This window comes from Belonocnema kinseyi, chromosome 7 (assembly GCF_010883055.1).
Source record: "Belonocnema kinseyi isolate 2016_QV_RU_SX_M_011 chromosome 7, B_treatae_v1, whole genome shotgun sequence".
Classification (NCBI taxonomy): domain Eukaryota; kingdom Metazoa; phylum Arthropoda; class Insecta; order Hymenoptera; family Cynipidae; genus Belonocnema; species Belonocnema kinseyi.
In genome coordinates this window covers 11,353,787-11,366,816 of record NC_046663.1, presented here as the reverse complement: position 1 = coordinate 11,366,816, position 13,030 = coordinate 11,353,787, and the positions used below count along the sequence as shown (strand labels likewise).

General features: G+C 24.1%; 1 protein-coding gene across 1 annotated transcript in view; it reads left to right on the top strand.

Annotated features, from left to right (window-relative positions):
• The window catches only part of LOC117176894 (discoidin domain-containing receptor 2-like), a 559,289-nt gene that overhangs the window by 293,589 nt on the left and 252,670 nt on the right, over positions 1 to 13,030 (top strand). Inside the window, exon 3 of the mRNA XM_033367265.1 lies at positions 6,166 to 6,317. Coding sequence (XP_033223156.1) covers positions 6,197 to 6,317 — 121 coding nt within the window. The 5' untranslated portion in view covers positions 6,166 to 6,196. The remainder of the gene's footprint in view (positions 1 to 6,165; positions 6,318 to 13,030) is intronic.

The window sequence follows — 13,030 nt, the reverse complement described above, 5'->3', positions numbered from 1 at the left end:
TAAAAAACTTTGAGTACGTTTCCTGATGATGAATTTGAACAAATTTTGCGAAATATGACCGAGCAATGGTCATATTTGTTTTTCAAACAATATAATTTTTCCCCATTTTTGTTTTTTCGCATGAATTTGAATTGAACTAATAGAAACCATAAAGAAAATTTAACTTTTTTTGGTTGAAAAGTCTACAATTATATTTTTAGTTCTGAATTTATCTTGTTTAATTAGAAATCTTACTATTTGGTTGAAAATTAATTTATTTTCAAAAAATGCAAGTATTTTTTCAAGAAGTCATCTTTTTTTGTAAAAAAAATCAAATACTTGATTTTTAAGTTTAACTGCTTTGTTGAAAATTTATTTTGTTGGTTGAAAATTCATCTGCTTGGTTAAAAAATTTGATATTTTATTTTAAAAAAATTAATTATCTTGTTTTAAGAATCATATTTTTTGGTTAAAGATGCAATATTGCAAATTAATTTAGCATGGTTCAGGACCTTTAGGCTTTTTTTGCAAATTTTACTTTTTTAATTAAGTTCAACTGTTTTTAATTTCAAAAATACAAAAAATAAAAATTTAATTTAAAAAATCATGTTTTTTGGTTAAAAATGCTATGTTGCAAATTAATTTAATTTGGTTCAGAACTTAACTGTTTTATTGTTAATTTTACTTTTTCAATTAAGTTTAACTGTTTTCAATTTCGTCTTAAAATCTTTTTCGTGAAGGATTTTATTTTTTGTTCAAAATTCACCTTTGTTGTTTAAAAATAGATTGTTAAAATTTGAAATACTTTGATTTTTGTTGTTCTTGAAGATTCATCTTTTTGGTTAAAAATTCTATTTTCTATTTTATTTTTCTGAAAATTAACTTTTTTGTTAAAATACATTTTTGGGCTGAAAATTCGATTGAATTATAGATAATTCGCCTGTTTCTCTTCAAAAATCCACAACTTTGTTTAAAATTCATGTATTTTGTCGATAAATTTTCTTTTACGTAAAACATTAAGCTTCCTGGTGGACAAATCTATCTTTTTGGTTCAAAATTAACTTTTGTTTTTGAAAAATCACAATTTTCGTTGAATACTCAACATTTTCCTTGAAAACTCGTTTTTTTGTTTATTTCAACTGATTGAAAATTTTTCTTTTGGTAGATAAGTTATCTTTTATAGTAGAAAAGTCATCTTTCTTAATTAAAAATAAACTTTTTATTAAAAATTTAACTTTCACGGTGAATAAGTCAATTTTTTGAGTTAAAAATTTAACTGTTTATAGATGATTTGCCTTTTCCTCTTAAAAATTCAACAAATTTGTTTAAAATTGATGTATTAGGTTAAAAAATCATCTTTCTTGTTTGAACCTAATTCTTCTCTAATCCTTTTCATCTGAAAATGTAAAAAATTCCTTTTTTGGTGAGTAATTTATTCTGAATAACTTGAAAATTAAAATATATGGTATACAATTAATATATTCAGATAAAAATTCGTCTTTCGAGTTAAAAAATCAATCTGTCTGATCGAAAATTTATCTTTTTGTTTGAGAATTCAACTATTTTGTTAAAAATTTGCTTTTTCTTCGCGTCATTCGACCGGATAAAAATTCTTCTTTTGATAAAAAAAGCCCTCTTGTTGGTTAAGAATTCAAGTATTTAAAAAAATATATTTGTTTTGTTTAATTGAACTGGTTAAAATTTCGTCTTTTTGCAGAAAATTAATCTTTCGTAGTTGAAAATTTATCAAATTTATTCAAATTTTGTTTTAAAAAAATGTTCGTTTAATTTAATTATTTGAAAATAAATTCTTTATTTGAAAAATGATTATTTAACTTTCTCCTAAAAATTCCGACTTTTTTTCTTGAAAATTTAACTCTTGTGAATGGAATTTCAATCTTTATAAATTGGAGATCCGAACGTTTAGTTGAAAATTTAATTTTTTTAAAAATAAATATTCTTTTTGGCTTGAAAATATAACTATTTGTTTAAAAAGGCAACTATTTTGTTGAAGTTTCCTATTTTTGGTAGAAAATTAAATTTTGGTTAAAAAAGCCGTTTTTTTTGGCAGAAAAACTCAATACCTTAGAAATTTAAAGTTTTTCATATTGAAACATTCAAATTCAAATTGAAATATTAGAAAAAACCAGCCTATTTCCCCTATTTTGAGAGAATTTTGGGCTACATTACTTTTCGTGGGCGGGCTTCCTCCTTCGGGAATCGAACCCGCGCCAACGCAAAACGCGCCACGATCACTCCTTTTATTCTACTTTTAAAAAAAAAAATTTTATTTGTTTATATTTTCCTCTAAAGTAAATTAAAAATATTTGGTTTGTTTCTCATAGACAATTAGACAATTGGAGAGTCAATTAATGTTTATTAAAGAGGAGAAAAAGCTGTATCTATATTTATCTTCGAACCATATTTTATCACAATTTATACAAGTGGATTCTATAAAAGTGTCTCCACCCTCACTTCTTTTTTTTATGAGGTCTTAAACGCCGTGAGAGAACACAGTGACATATGGTGTTTCCCACTAACCATGTGATGGTAAAAAAAGCTCCAAGTGGAAAAGCTATTCTTGAACTTATTATGATTGTAGTACTTTATATTATTTGGATAAACTAAATCTCAATCTATTTTTAACTCAAGGTGTGAATTTAATTTACTTAATGCTTAGTATTTAGAAAAAACATTAATAATTCGATTTTTTATTAATTATATAGGATAATCGGCACAATGGTGAGAAAGTGCAAATTTGTCGAAAATTATTTTCTTTTTAATAATAACGACAGATTTAGCTAAAAAACAAATTTATTTTAATTTAATGTGGTTAATTTAGATAAATTTGTTAATTTTAACTTTTTATTCACTTTTCACTCGAATGGACTTAATAATTTATTTAATTTAGCAAAAATAATTGTTTAGACAAATTATTGCTGTTTATAATTATCTTGATTTACACTAGTGCCCGTTAGTTGCAGTTTTTTTTTTTTAATTTTAAATTTTTTGTTTACTTTCCATTTGGAGTGAATTATTAATTAATTCAATTTTTACAAAAACAAAGGTTTAAAAAATTTAATATTATTTTCAATAATATTATATTTGAATATAAATGAAAATTGCGTTTATTTTCAAAAATGTTCAACATTTGATTCACTTTTTACTTGAAATTGCTAAAAATTGATCAAATTGATGAAAAATAATCTTTAATTATTTATCTATTTTTCACCCTGAGTCACTTAATAATTTATTTAATTTATAAAAAATAATTGTTTAAACAAACGATTGTTTTTCATAATTATCTTCATCTATATAAATGCTAGATAGTGCGGGTTTTTTCTGACAATTTCAGCTTTTTGTATATTTTACAATTACAGTAAAGTAATAATTAACTGAAGTTAAGAAGAAATAATTTTTTAAACAATTTATTATTATTTTTCATATTATTCTCACTGCATAATTGTAGAAAGTTGCAGTTTTTATGAATTTTTGGACTATTTGTCGATCTTTCACTTGGAGTGACTTATTAATTTATTAAATATATCATAAATAATTGTTTAAAAAAACTATTGTTGCTTATAATTATTTTCATCTATATTGATGCCAGATAGTTGTGGTTTTTTTCTGAAATTTCAAACTTTCGTTCCACTTTTTAATTAGAGTGAGTTAATAATTAATTTAATTTGAAAAATACTTTTTAAAACAATTTATTATTATTTTTAATAATATTCTCTTTCTTTAATGGTAAAAAGTTGTGATTTTTTCTCAAATTTTTAACTATTTGTCTATTATTTAATTTTAATTACCTTGTTCTTGATGAAATTCAGAAAAAATTATCGTTGATACAAATTATTATTGTTTATAATTATCTTCACGAATACCACATAGTTGCGGTTTTTTTTTTAAATTTGTAACTTTGTTTACTTTGTATTTGGAATGAAGTAATAGTTAATTCAATTTTTTCTATGCTATTGCTTAAACAAATTCTTATGATTTTTAATAATATTCTATTTAAGTAATGCTATAAAGAGTGGTTTTTTCGAAAATTTTCAACTTTTCATTCACTTTTTAGTTGAAATCACTAAAAATTGATTAAATTATTAAAAAATTATCTCGAACTATTTGTCTATTTTTACCTGGTGTGACTTAGTAATTTATTTAATTTATCAAAAGTAATTCTGTAAACAAACTATTTTTGTTTACATTTATCTTTATCTATATCAAATCCAAATAATTGTGATTTTTTTCTGGAATTTTAAACTTTCTTTCCACTTTTTAATTAGAGTGAGCGAATAATTAATTTAATGTAAAAAATAATTTTTGAAACAATTTATGATTATTTTTAATAATTTTCTCTTTGCATAATGGTAGATGGTTGCGATTTTTTTCGGAAACGTTTAACTATTTGTCTATTTTTTACTTGGAGTGACCTAATAATTTATGAAATTTATCATAAGGAATTGTTTAAAAAAAATTTTTTATTGTTTATAACTATCATCATCTACATTAGTGCCAAATAGTTATGGTTTTTCCTGACAGATTTAACTTTTTGTCCACTTTTCAATTATAGTGTAGTAATAATTAATATAATTGAAAAATAATTGTTTAAACAATTTATTATCTTTTCTAATAATATTCTCTTTGCTTAATTGTAGAAAATTGTTTTTTTTTCGGAAATTTTGTACTATTTGTCTATTGTTCACTTTGCGGGTTTTTTTCTGGAATTTTGAACTTTTCTTAGACTTTTTAGTTAGGAACAAATAATAAATATTGATTTCAACTGCAACAAGAAGGCTTTGCTTCTTAAGTTATTAATAAATCACAAGTAAACATTGAAAATAATCATATTTATATATTAATTTAATGCTCATTGTAAATTTTTCTTCAAATAATTCTTAGGAGCGCTTTTAATGAAATTGAAATTAATATTTATTATTTTTCCTGACTAAAAAGTCCAATTGAGAAGAGAAAAAATAGTTATAAGCTATAATACATTTTTTAAAGAACTGTATGAACTTTTGCAACTTTTTTTTAGCACGTATATAATAGAAGATAATTTTAAATAATAATAAATTGTTTCAACAACTACGTTGGTTAACTTAAATTATTTAGTACTTTTCTAAGTAAAAAGTGGGTAAAAAGTTGAAAATTCCTGAAGAAACCGTAACTATTAGACATTAATAGAAAAGAATCAAGTTATAAACAATAATAATTTGTTTAAATAATAATTTCTTATAAATTGAATTAATTATTCACCCAGTGTAAGTGAAAAGTAAGAAATTAGTTGAAAATTCAGAAAAAACTGCAACTTTCTAACATTGTTCAAAGATATTACTATCTAAAATAATAATAAATTTAAAAAAAATTCATTTTGTTAAATTTAACGATTCGTTAACCTCGCTCTAATTGAAAAATTAGAAAAAAAGTGCAAAATTTTTAGAAAAAATTCAATTTTCTCGTATTATTTCAAAAGAACATAGTCAACAATTATAATCAATTGTTTAAACCATTTTTGTGGTTAACATTGATTAGTTACTATGTTACTTTAGTTGAAAATTGGGGAAACACTAGCATCCATATGAAAAAACAATGACTTTCTAAATATATTCTAAACAAAAATTGCTAAAACATTAATAAATTATTTTAAAAAGTATGTGATGATCAAATTATCAATATAAAGTTGTATTTCAGTTATTAGGAACAATTTTAAATTTAAAATAACAAAAAAATATCATAATTAGTTCCAAAAAAACTCGCAAAACCCATTTTTAAACTCATGGGTGGTTTTTGTAACCATATAAAACAGACTTATGGAGGTGATATTTAAAAAGTAATATTTTATTCGTATCTGATGGCTAAAAAAATCGTTAAGTTTTAAATCGAAAAACCCAAAATTGACGATTCTAAATAAAATTTACAAAACCGTCTTTTTCCTTCAGGAAAATGCTTGGTAAATTTCATGGGCCGTGCACCACCTATAAATATAATTTTTTTGTTCAAAAAAAATCTATGTATTTATGTGTGGATTCGAACCAATTTCCGTGCGATATGCAAGAAAGTTTGAAAAATAATGTGGACCACCCTGCTGATCATTATATTTTTTGATATTATTGTTAAATTTTTTTAAATGTCCTATTTATTTATTCAATAAAATTACCTTTTTTTCAATGAAATTTTTTCCAGGTTGAAGGTGCAAAAGGATGAAGGTCGAAGGATGAAAGTCAAAGCTATGGTGAAAAGTTTTGGAAGTCACCTCGAAAGAGCGCCACCTGAGGTCTACCTTATCCTCTTCGTCATCATTTTAAGTGCATCAGCAACACTTGGCATTGATCTCTGTGAGTAAATGGACTCAATTTTAAATTTTATCAAAATTAAAATTGAAGATATTTAAATGAGATTAAAATCAAATTTAAAATACTAATTAACGCCCAATCAAGAATCTAAAGACCAAATTTGAACAATCAGCATAAAATTTTTCCATTGAAATCTGAAAAAAAAATTCTACCCTAAAAAAAAAAACAAAAAAAAGGAAAAGCACTTTTCCCTTTGGAAAAAAGAGGAGAGAAAAATCAGAAGGAAACCAACCAAATCCCCTTCCTTCTCGCTTCTCTTTCTTTTTCTATATATAAATAATTTATTTTTTATTTCTTTTGTATTTTTTTTTAATTATTAGACCACAAAAAAAAATTCCAAATATAATCACCAACGTTTCGGCACTCCTACAGCACCCTTATCAAGGGTGTAACATTAATTTTTTTTACATTTCAATGGGAACATTTTATGCTGATTGTCCAAATTTGGTCGTTAGATTCTTGATTTTATTTTCAGGAATTCTGCTCTTTATCAAAATTACTAACTACATTTTTTTATTTCTTTACAATAATACATTTTAGGCCTATACTGGGTTTTTGTTGTTAAAAATTAATTAAAATTAAACTGATGAAACTAAATAATAAATTTTCATTGTCTTGATCATTAAGATTCAAATATTTTTAACATAGAAAATTAATAAACGAAATAAGACAGTATTTCAGATACAAATGAAAAATTTTTAACTAAAAATATAAGTTTCTAACCAAAAATTGTCGTGGTTTATATTTGAATAAAAAAAAGATGAATTTTATTTGAAAATAAAGTATTTTTTTTTAGCAAAAAGACGAATTTTCAACAAATCTAAATTTTTTACTCAATAAAGAAATAAAATTGTATCTAAACAGTTAAAACTGCAAGACAAAAGGCTAATTTTCTCTTCAAAAATGGAATTTTCAACCCAAAGTATGACTTTTCAGAAAAAAAAACAATTTTTCACAAAACTGATGAATTTTTACCCAACAAACATAAAATTTTAAACCAAGAAAATTATTTTTTGACTAAAAAGGGAGAATTTTAAACGAAAAAGAAAATCAATCTTAACAAAAAAAATTTTTACATTTTTAGTAAAAAAAATTAATTTCAAAGAAAAAAAAGGCTTTTCGACTAGAGTTAAATTTTCGACTGAGGATATAGTAAGCCTTCAATCAAAAAATAACTTTTTCACAATGTAGTTTAACTTTTACCCTAGTAGTTGAATTTTTAATTTGAAAAGATTAATTTTCCATCAAATAGTTCGAGTTTCCACCAAAGAGATGAATTTTCACATAAAAATATAAATCTTGAACAAAAAAAAAAAATTCTTAAGAAAGAGATTTAACCAAATATTTCAAACAAACTAATTGAATATTAATAAAATATTAATAAAAGAATAATAATTTTTTATCAAAAAGTTGCATTTTCATTTTAAAAAATTTCTACCTTAACAGATAAATTTTTATACAAAAATTTTTTTCGTAAAATAGATGAACTTTAATTTTAAAAAAAAATACAAAAGAATAGTTGAATTTTCATTCAAAAAACAAACATTCCAGCTAAGTTTTCCAGATCAAAGTTTCAATTTTTGTGAACAAAATATAAGTATCTACGAGAAAAATTGAATATTTAATCAAAAAGTAGAAACTTTTTCAACCAAAAAGAATGGAAAAGAACATCAAAATTTAAATTTCAATCAGCAAGAAAATTTTCTACGAAATATCTAAATTTTCTACTTAACAAAATAGTTTCATTTTAAACCAAGCAGTTGCATTTTTATCCAAGAAAGTCTAAATTTCTGTTAAAACAGATGAATTTTTAACCAAAAAAAAATTCGTCAAAATATTAATTTAAAACCAAAAAAATGCTTTTCGACTCAACAATTAAATTTTTAATTAAATATATAAGCCCTTAATATAAAAAATAACTTTTGAACAATTTAGTTAAACTTTCACTCAAGCAGATGATTTATTAAGTAAAAAGGGCTACTTTTTAACAAAAGAGTTAAACTTTCAAACAAAGAAGTAAATTTTCAACTAAAAATATAAATCTTCAAGAAAGAAAAAGATTTCTTAACAAAATGATTCAACCAAATCTTTCAAAAAAATATTTGAATACAAAAGGTTAATTTTTCACGAAAAGACCTGTATTTTTAACTTAAATTTTTAACCCAAAAATTTATCTTTTTGGTTGAATTCAACTGTTTTTTATTTAAAAGTAAAATACGTTCTGGTTGAAATAGCAATCTTTTCTTAATTGAAGATTCATAATTTTAGTTAACAAATTATCTCCTTGGTTGAATTTCTGACTATTTTGTTAAAAATTTGTTTTTTGTAATTAAACATTAATTTTTTCAATAAAAATGTAAACTATATTATTTGCTAAAAAATAATCTTTTTAGTTTAAAATTAAACCATCCGTTTGGGTATTCAAATTTTTTGTTGAAAATTCGTCTTTCTCTATTAAATTACGCTTTCTTTTTTAATAAAAATTAAAATATTTCCTAGTTGAAATACCTACTATTACATTTTTTAGTGATTTGATCATTTATAATTTTTTATTCAAAATTCAACTACTTGATAGGAAGTGGCAAAAATTTATTAAAAGTTTACTTTTTGGTTAAGGATTAATCTTTTTAGTTGAAAGCTCATTTTTATTTTTCAAAATTTAAATCTTTTGTTAAAAATTTGTTGTTTCTTTGGTTAAAAATTAATATTTTCAATAGTGAATTTAACTGTTCTGGTTAAATATTTATCACATTAGTAGAAAATTATCAAAAATTGTGCAAACTTAACTTTTTGTTAAAAATTAAGTTACTTCGTTGAAAGTTAAACGGTTTAGTTTTAAATTCATTATTTTGCTTAATGAATAATGAATTATAATTTTCGTTAAAAATTCATATAATTAGTTAAAAATTCAACTATTTTATTTAAAATTAGTTTCTTTCTGTTGGAAAAATAATTTTTTCAACTAAATATTCAAATATTTCATATTTGGTTAAAAATGTTTTTTTTTTAGTTGAAAATTAAATACTTCGTTAAAAATCTTTCCTCTTAGTCTTCCTATTTAGTCAAATAATTAAATACTTTGCAAAAAATTAATTTCTTTAGATGAAGATTCATAATTTTATTACAAAATTAATTTCTTTGGTTGAAAATTTAACTATTTTGTAGCTAAATTTTTTATTCAACTATTTTTTTGCAAATAATTTTTTTTCAATTAGTTTATTGAATGAAAATTGAACTAATTCATTGTTCGTTTGTAACTTATCTTTTTAAGTTTTAAATTAGTTCTTAAACTACTTTCTGAAAGATTTATTTTTAGTTAAAGATTTATCGCTTTAGTTGAGAGTTCATCCTTATGGTTGGAATTTAAATTGCTTTGTTGAAAATTCATATTTTTTGTTTAGTTAAGGATTTAAATATTCTGTTGAAAATTTAACTTTTTGCTGAAAAATGCATTTTTTGTGAAAAATTCACATGCTTTGTTAAAAATGCTACAATTTAGTAGAAAATTCAACTATTTCGTTAGAAATATATTTTTTTTTCTAAAATTAACCCTATTGAACGAAAATTTAACTATTTGATAAAAAACTTCTTTTAATGCAACTTTTTGGTTGAAAAATAATTTTTTCCACTGATAATTTAAACATTCCACTTTTGGTTGAAAATTGATGTTTTTTAATTTATACTTCGAATATTTTGTTTAAAATTCTTCCTCTTTTGTTTAAAATTAAACTCTTTGGTTTAAAGTCTAAGTAATTTTTTTAATTTACTTTTTTGTTAAAAATTCTTAATTTCAGTTCAAAATTCAACTATTGAGTCGAAAGCTGAATTACATTTCTAAACATTAATTTCTTTAAGTAAAGACTTATCACATCATTAAACAATTATTTTCTACGGTAGAAAGTTGAAACTCTCTAGTGGAAAATATATCTAATTTTTTGAAATTTTGTTTACTTGAAAATTCAACATTTTTTTAGATACAAAAGTTTGTTTATTGCCTGAAAAATGTTTCTTGATTACAAATTCAACTTTTGTTGAATATTAATCTTTTTTGGTAAGAATCTGATAATTTGTTGGTTAAAAATGCTACTGTTTGGATGAACATGAGCCTATTCTGGTGGAGGATTAAACAATTCTCATTAGAAATTCGTCTTCTTCGGTTAGTGATTCATGATTTTTAATTAAAATTCAACAATTTTGCTAGAGATTTTGTTTATTAATTTTGACAATTATTCTTTTTTTGATTGCAGCTTTAAGTTTTTAGTTGAAGATTCTTGCATTTTGTTTAAAAATGGTCTTTTTTGAAAATTTAATCTTCTTAATTCAAAATTCAACTATTTACATGGAAGTAGAAGTATTTTGTAAATAATTCATTAGTTAGTTGAAGGTTCATTATTATAGTTACAAATTTATCTGGTTGAAAATGAAACTATTTTATTAGAAGTTTTTTAAAATTAATTCTTTATAATACATATTAAAATATTCCATTTAAGGTAGAAAATTTCTTTTATTTAGCTGAAAATTCAACAGTTTGGTCAGTAAAAGTAACTGATTCATTAGTAAGTCAATTTGACTGAATAGAAAAGTCTCTTTCAACTGCAACGTTAAAACTGAGGTTGAATTAGTCAAAGCTGAGTTTGAATCAGTAAAAACTGACTTTGAATCAGTCGCACTCACTGACTGATTTGAAAAGTCTCTTTTGACTGTTTCTTCAGACGTCGAATTCGCATTATTTAAATCAGTTAAAACTGACTTTGAATCAGTCAGAACTGATTTTAAATCAGCCACACTCATTCACTGATTTAAAAAGTCTCTTCTGACTGCTCTTTTTATCATCAAATCAAAATTATTTAAATCAGTCAAAAATGACTTTGAATCAGTCACACTTATGGACTGATTTGAAAAGGCTCTTTTGACTGATTATTCAGTCATCAGCTAGGGATTATTCAAATTAGTTAAAACTGAGTTTGAATCAGTCAAAACTGATTTTGAATTAATCACACTCATTGACTGATTTTAAAAGTCTCTTTTGACTACTCCTTTAAGCATCGAAACGTCATTATTTAAATAAGTTAAAACTGACTTTATATCAGTCACACTCATTAGAAGATTTCAAAAGGCTCTTTTGACTGCTTCTTCAGTCATCGAATCGGAATTATTTGAATCAGTTAAAACTGGCTTAAAATTAGTCACACTCGTTGACATTTTTGAAAAGGCTCTTCTGACTGCTTATTTCGTCATCGGCTCAGCATTATTAAAATCAGTTAAAACTGACTTTGCATCTGTCAAAACTGATTTTGAATCAGTCACACTCATTGACTGATTTAAAAAGTATCTGTCGACTGATCTTTTTATCATGAAATCAGAATGATTTAAATCAGTCAAACCTGACTTTGAATCAGTCAGAACTGATTTTGAATCATCACACTCCTTGGCCGATTTTAAAAGTCTCTTTTGACTGCTCCTTCAAGCATCGAATCATCATTATTTAAATCAGTTAAAACTGACTTTTAATCAGTCACACTCATTAGATTATTTCAAAAGGCTCTTTTGACCTCTTCTTCAGTCATCGAATCAGCATCATTTAAATCAGTTAAAACTGACTTAAAATCAGTCACACTCATTGACTGAATTGAAAGGGCACTTTTGACTGCTTATTTAGTCATCGGATCAGCATTATTAAAATCAGGTAAAATTGACTTTGCATCAGTCAAAACTGATTTTTAATCAATCATACTCATTGACTGATTTAAAATGTCTCTTTTGACTGCTTATTTAGTCATCGGCTCAGAAATATTAAAATCAGTTAAAACTGCGTTTGCATCAGTCAGAACTGATTTTGAATCAGTCACATTCATTGACTCATTTAAAAAGTCTCTTTTGACTTCTCTTTTTATCTCCGAATCAGTCTCAGTCAAAACTGACTTTGAATCAGTCACACTCATGGACTGATTTTAAAAGTCTCTTTTGACTGCTCCTTCAAGCATCGAATTGTCATTATTTAAATCAGTTAAAGCTGACTTTGAATCAGTCACACTCATTAGATGATTTGAAAAGGCTCTTTTGACTGTTTCTTCAGTCATCGAACCAGCATTATTTAAATCAGTCAAAACTGACTTTGAATCAGTCACACTCATGGACTGATTTTAAAAGTCTCTTTTGACTGCTCCTTCAAGCATCGAATCGTCATTATTTAAATCAGTTAAAGCTGACTTTGAATCAGTCACACTCATTAGATGATTTGAAAAGGCTCTTTTGACTGTTTCTTCAGTCATCGAACCGGCATTATTTAAATTAGTTAAAACTAACTTTGCATCAGTGAAAACTGATTTTAAATCAGTCACACTCATTGACTGATTTAAAAAGTCTCTTTTGACTACTCTTTTTGTCATCAAATCAGAATGATTTAAATCAGTCAAAACTGACTTTGAATCAGCCAGAACTGATTTTCAATCAATCACACTCCTTGGCCGATTTTAAAAGTCTCTTTTGACTGCTCCTTCAAGCATCAAATCATCATTATATAAATCAGTTAAAACTGACTTTTAATCATCCACACTCATTCGATGATTTCAAAAGGCTCTTTTGACTGCTTCTTCAGTCATCGAATCAGCATTATTTGAATCATTTAAAACTGACTTAAAACCAGTCACACTCCTTGACTGATTTGAAAAGGCTCTTTTTACTGTTTCTTCATT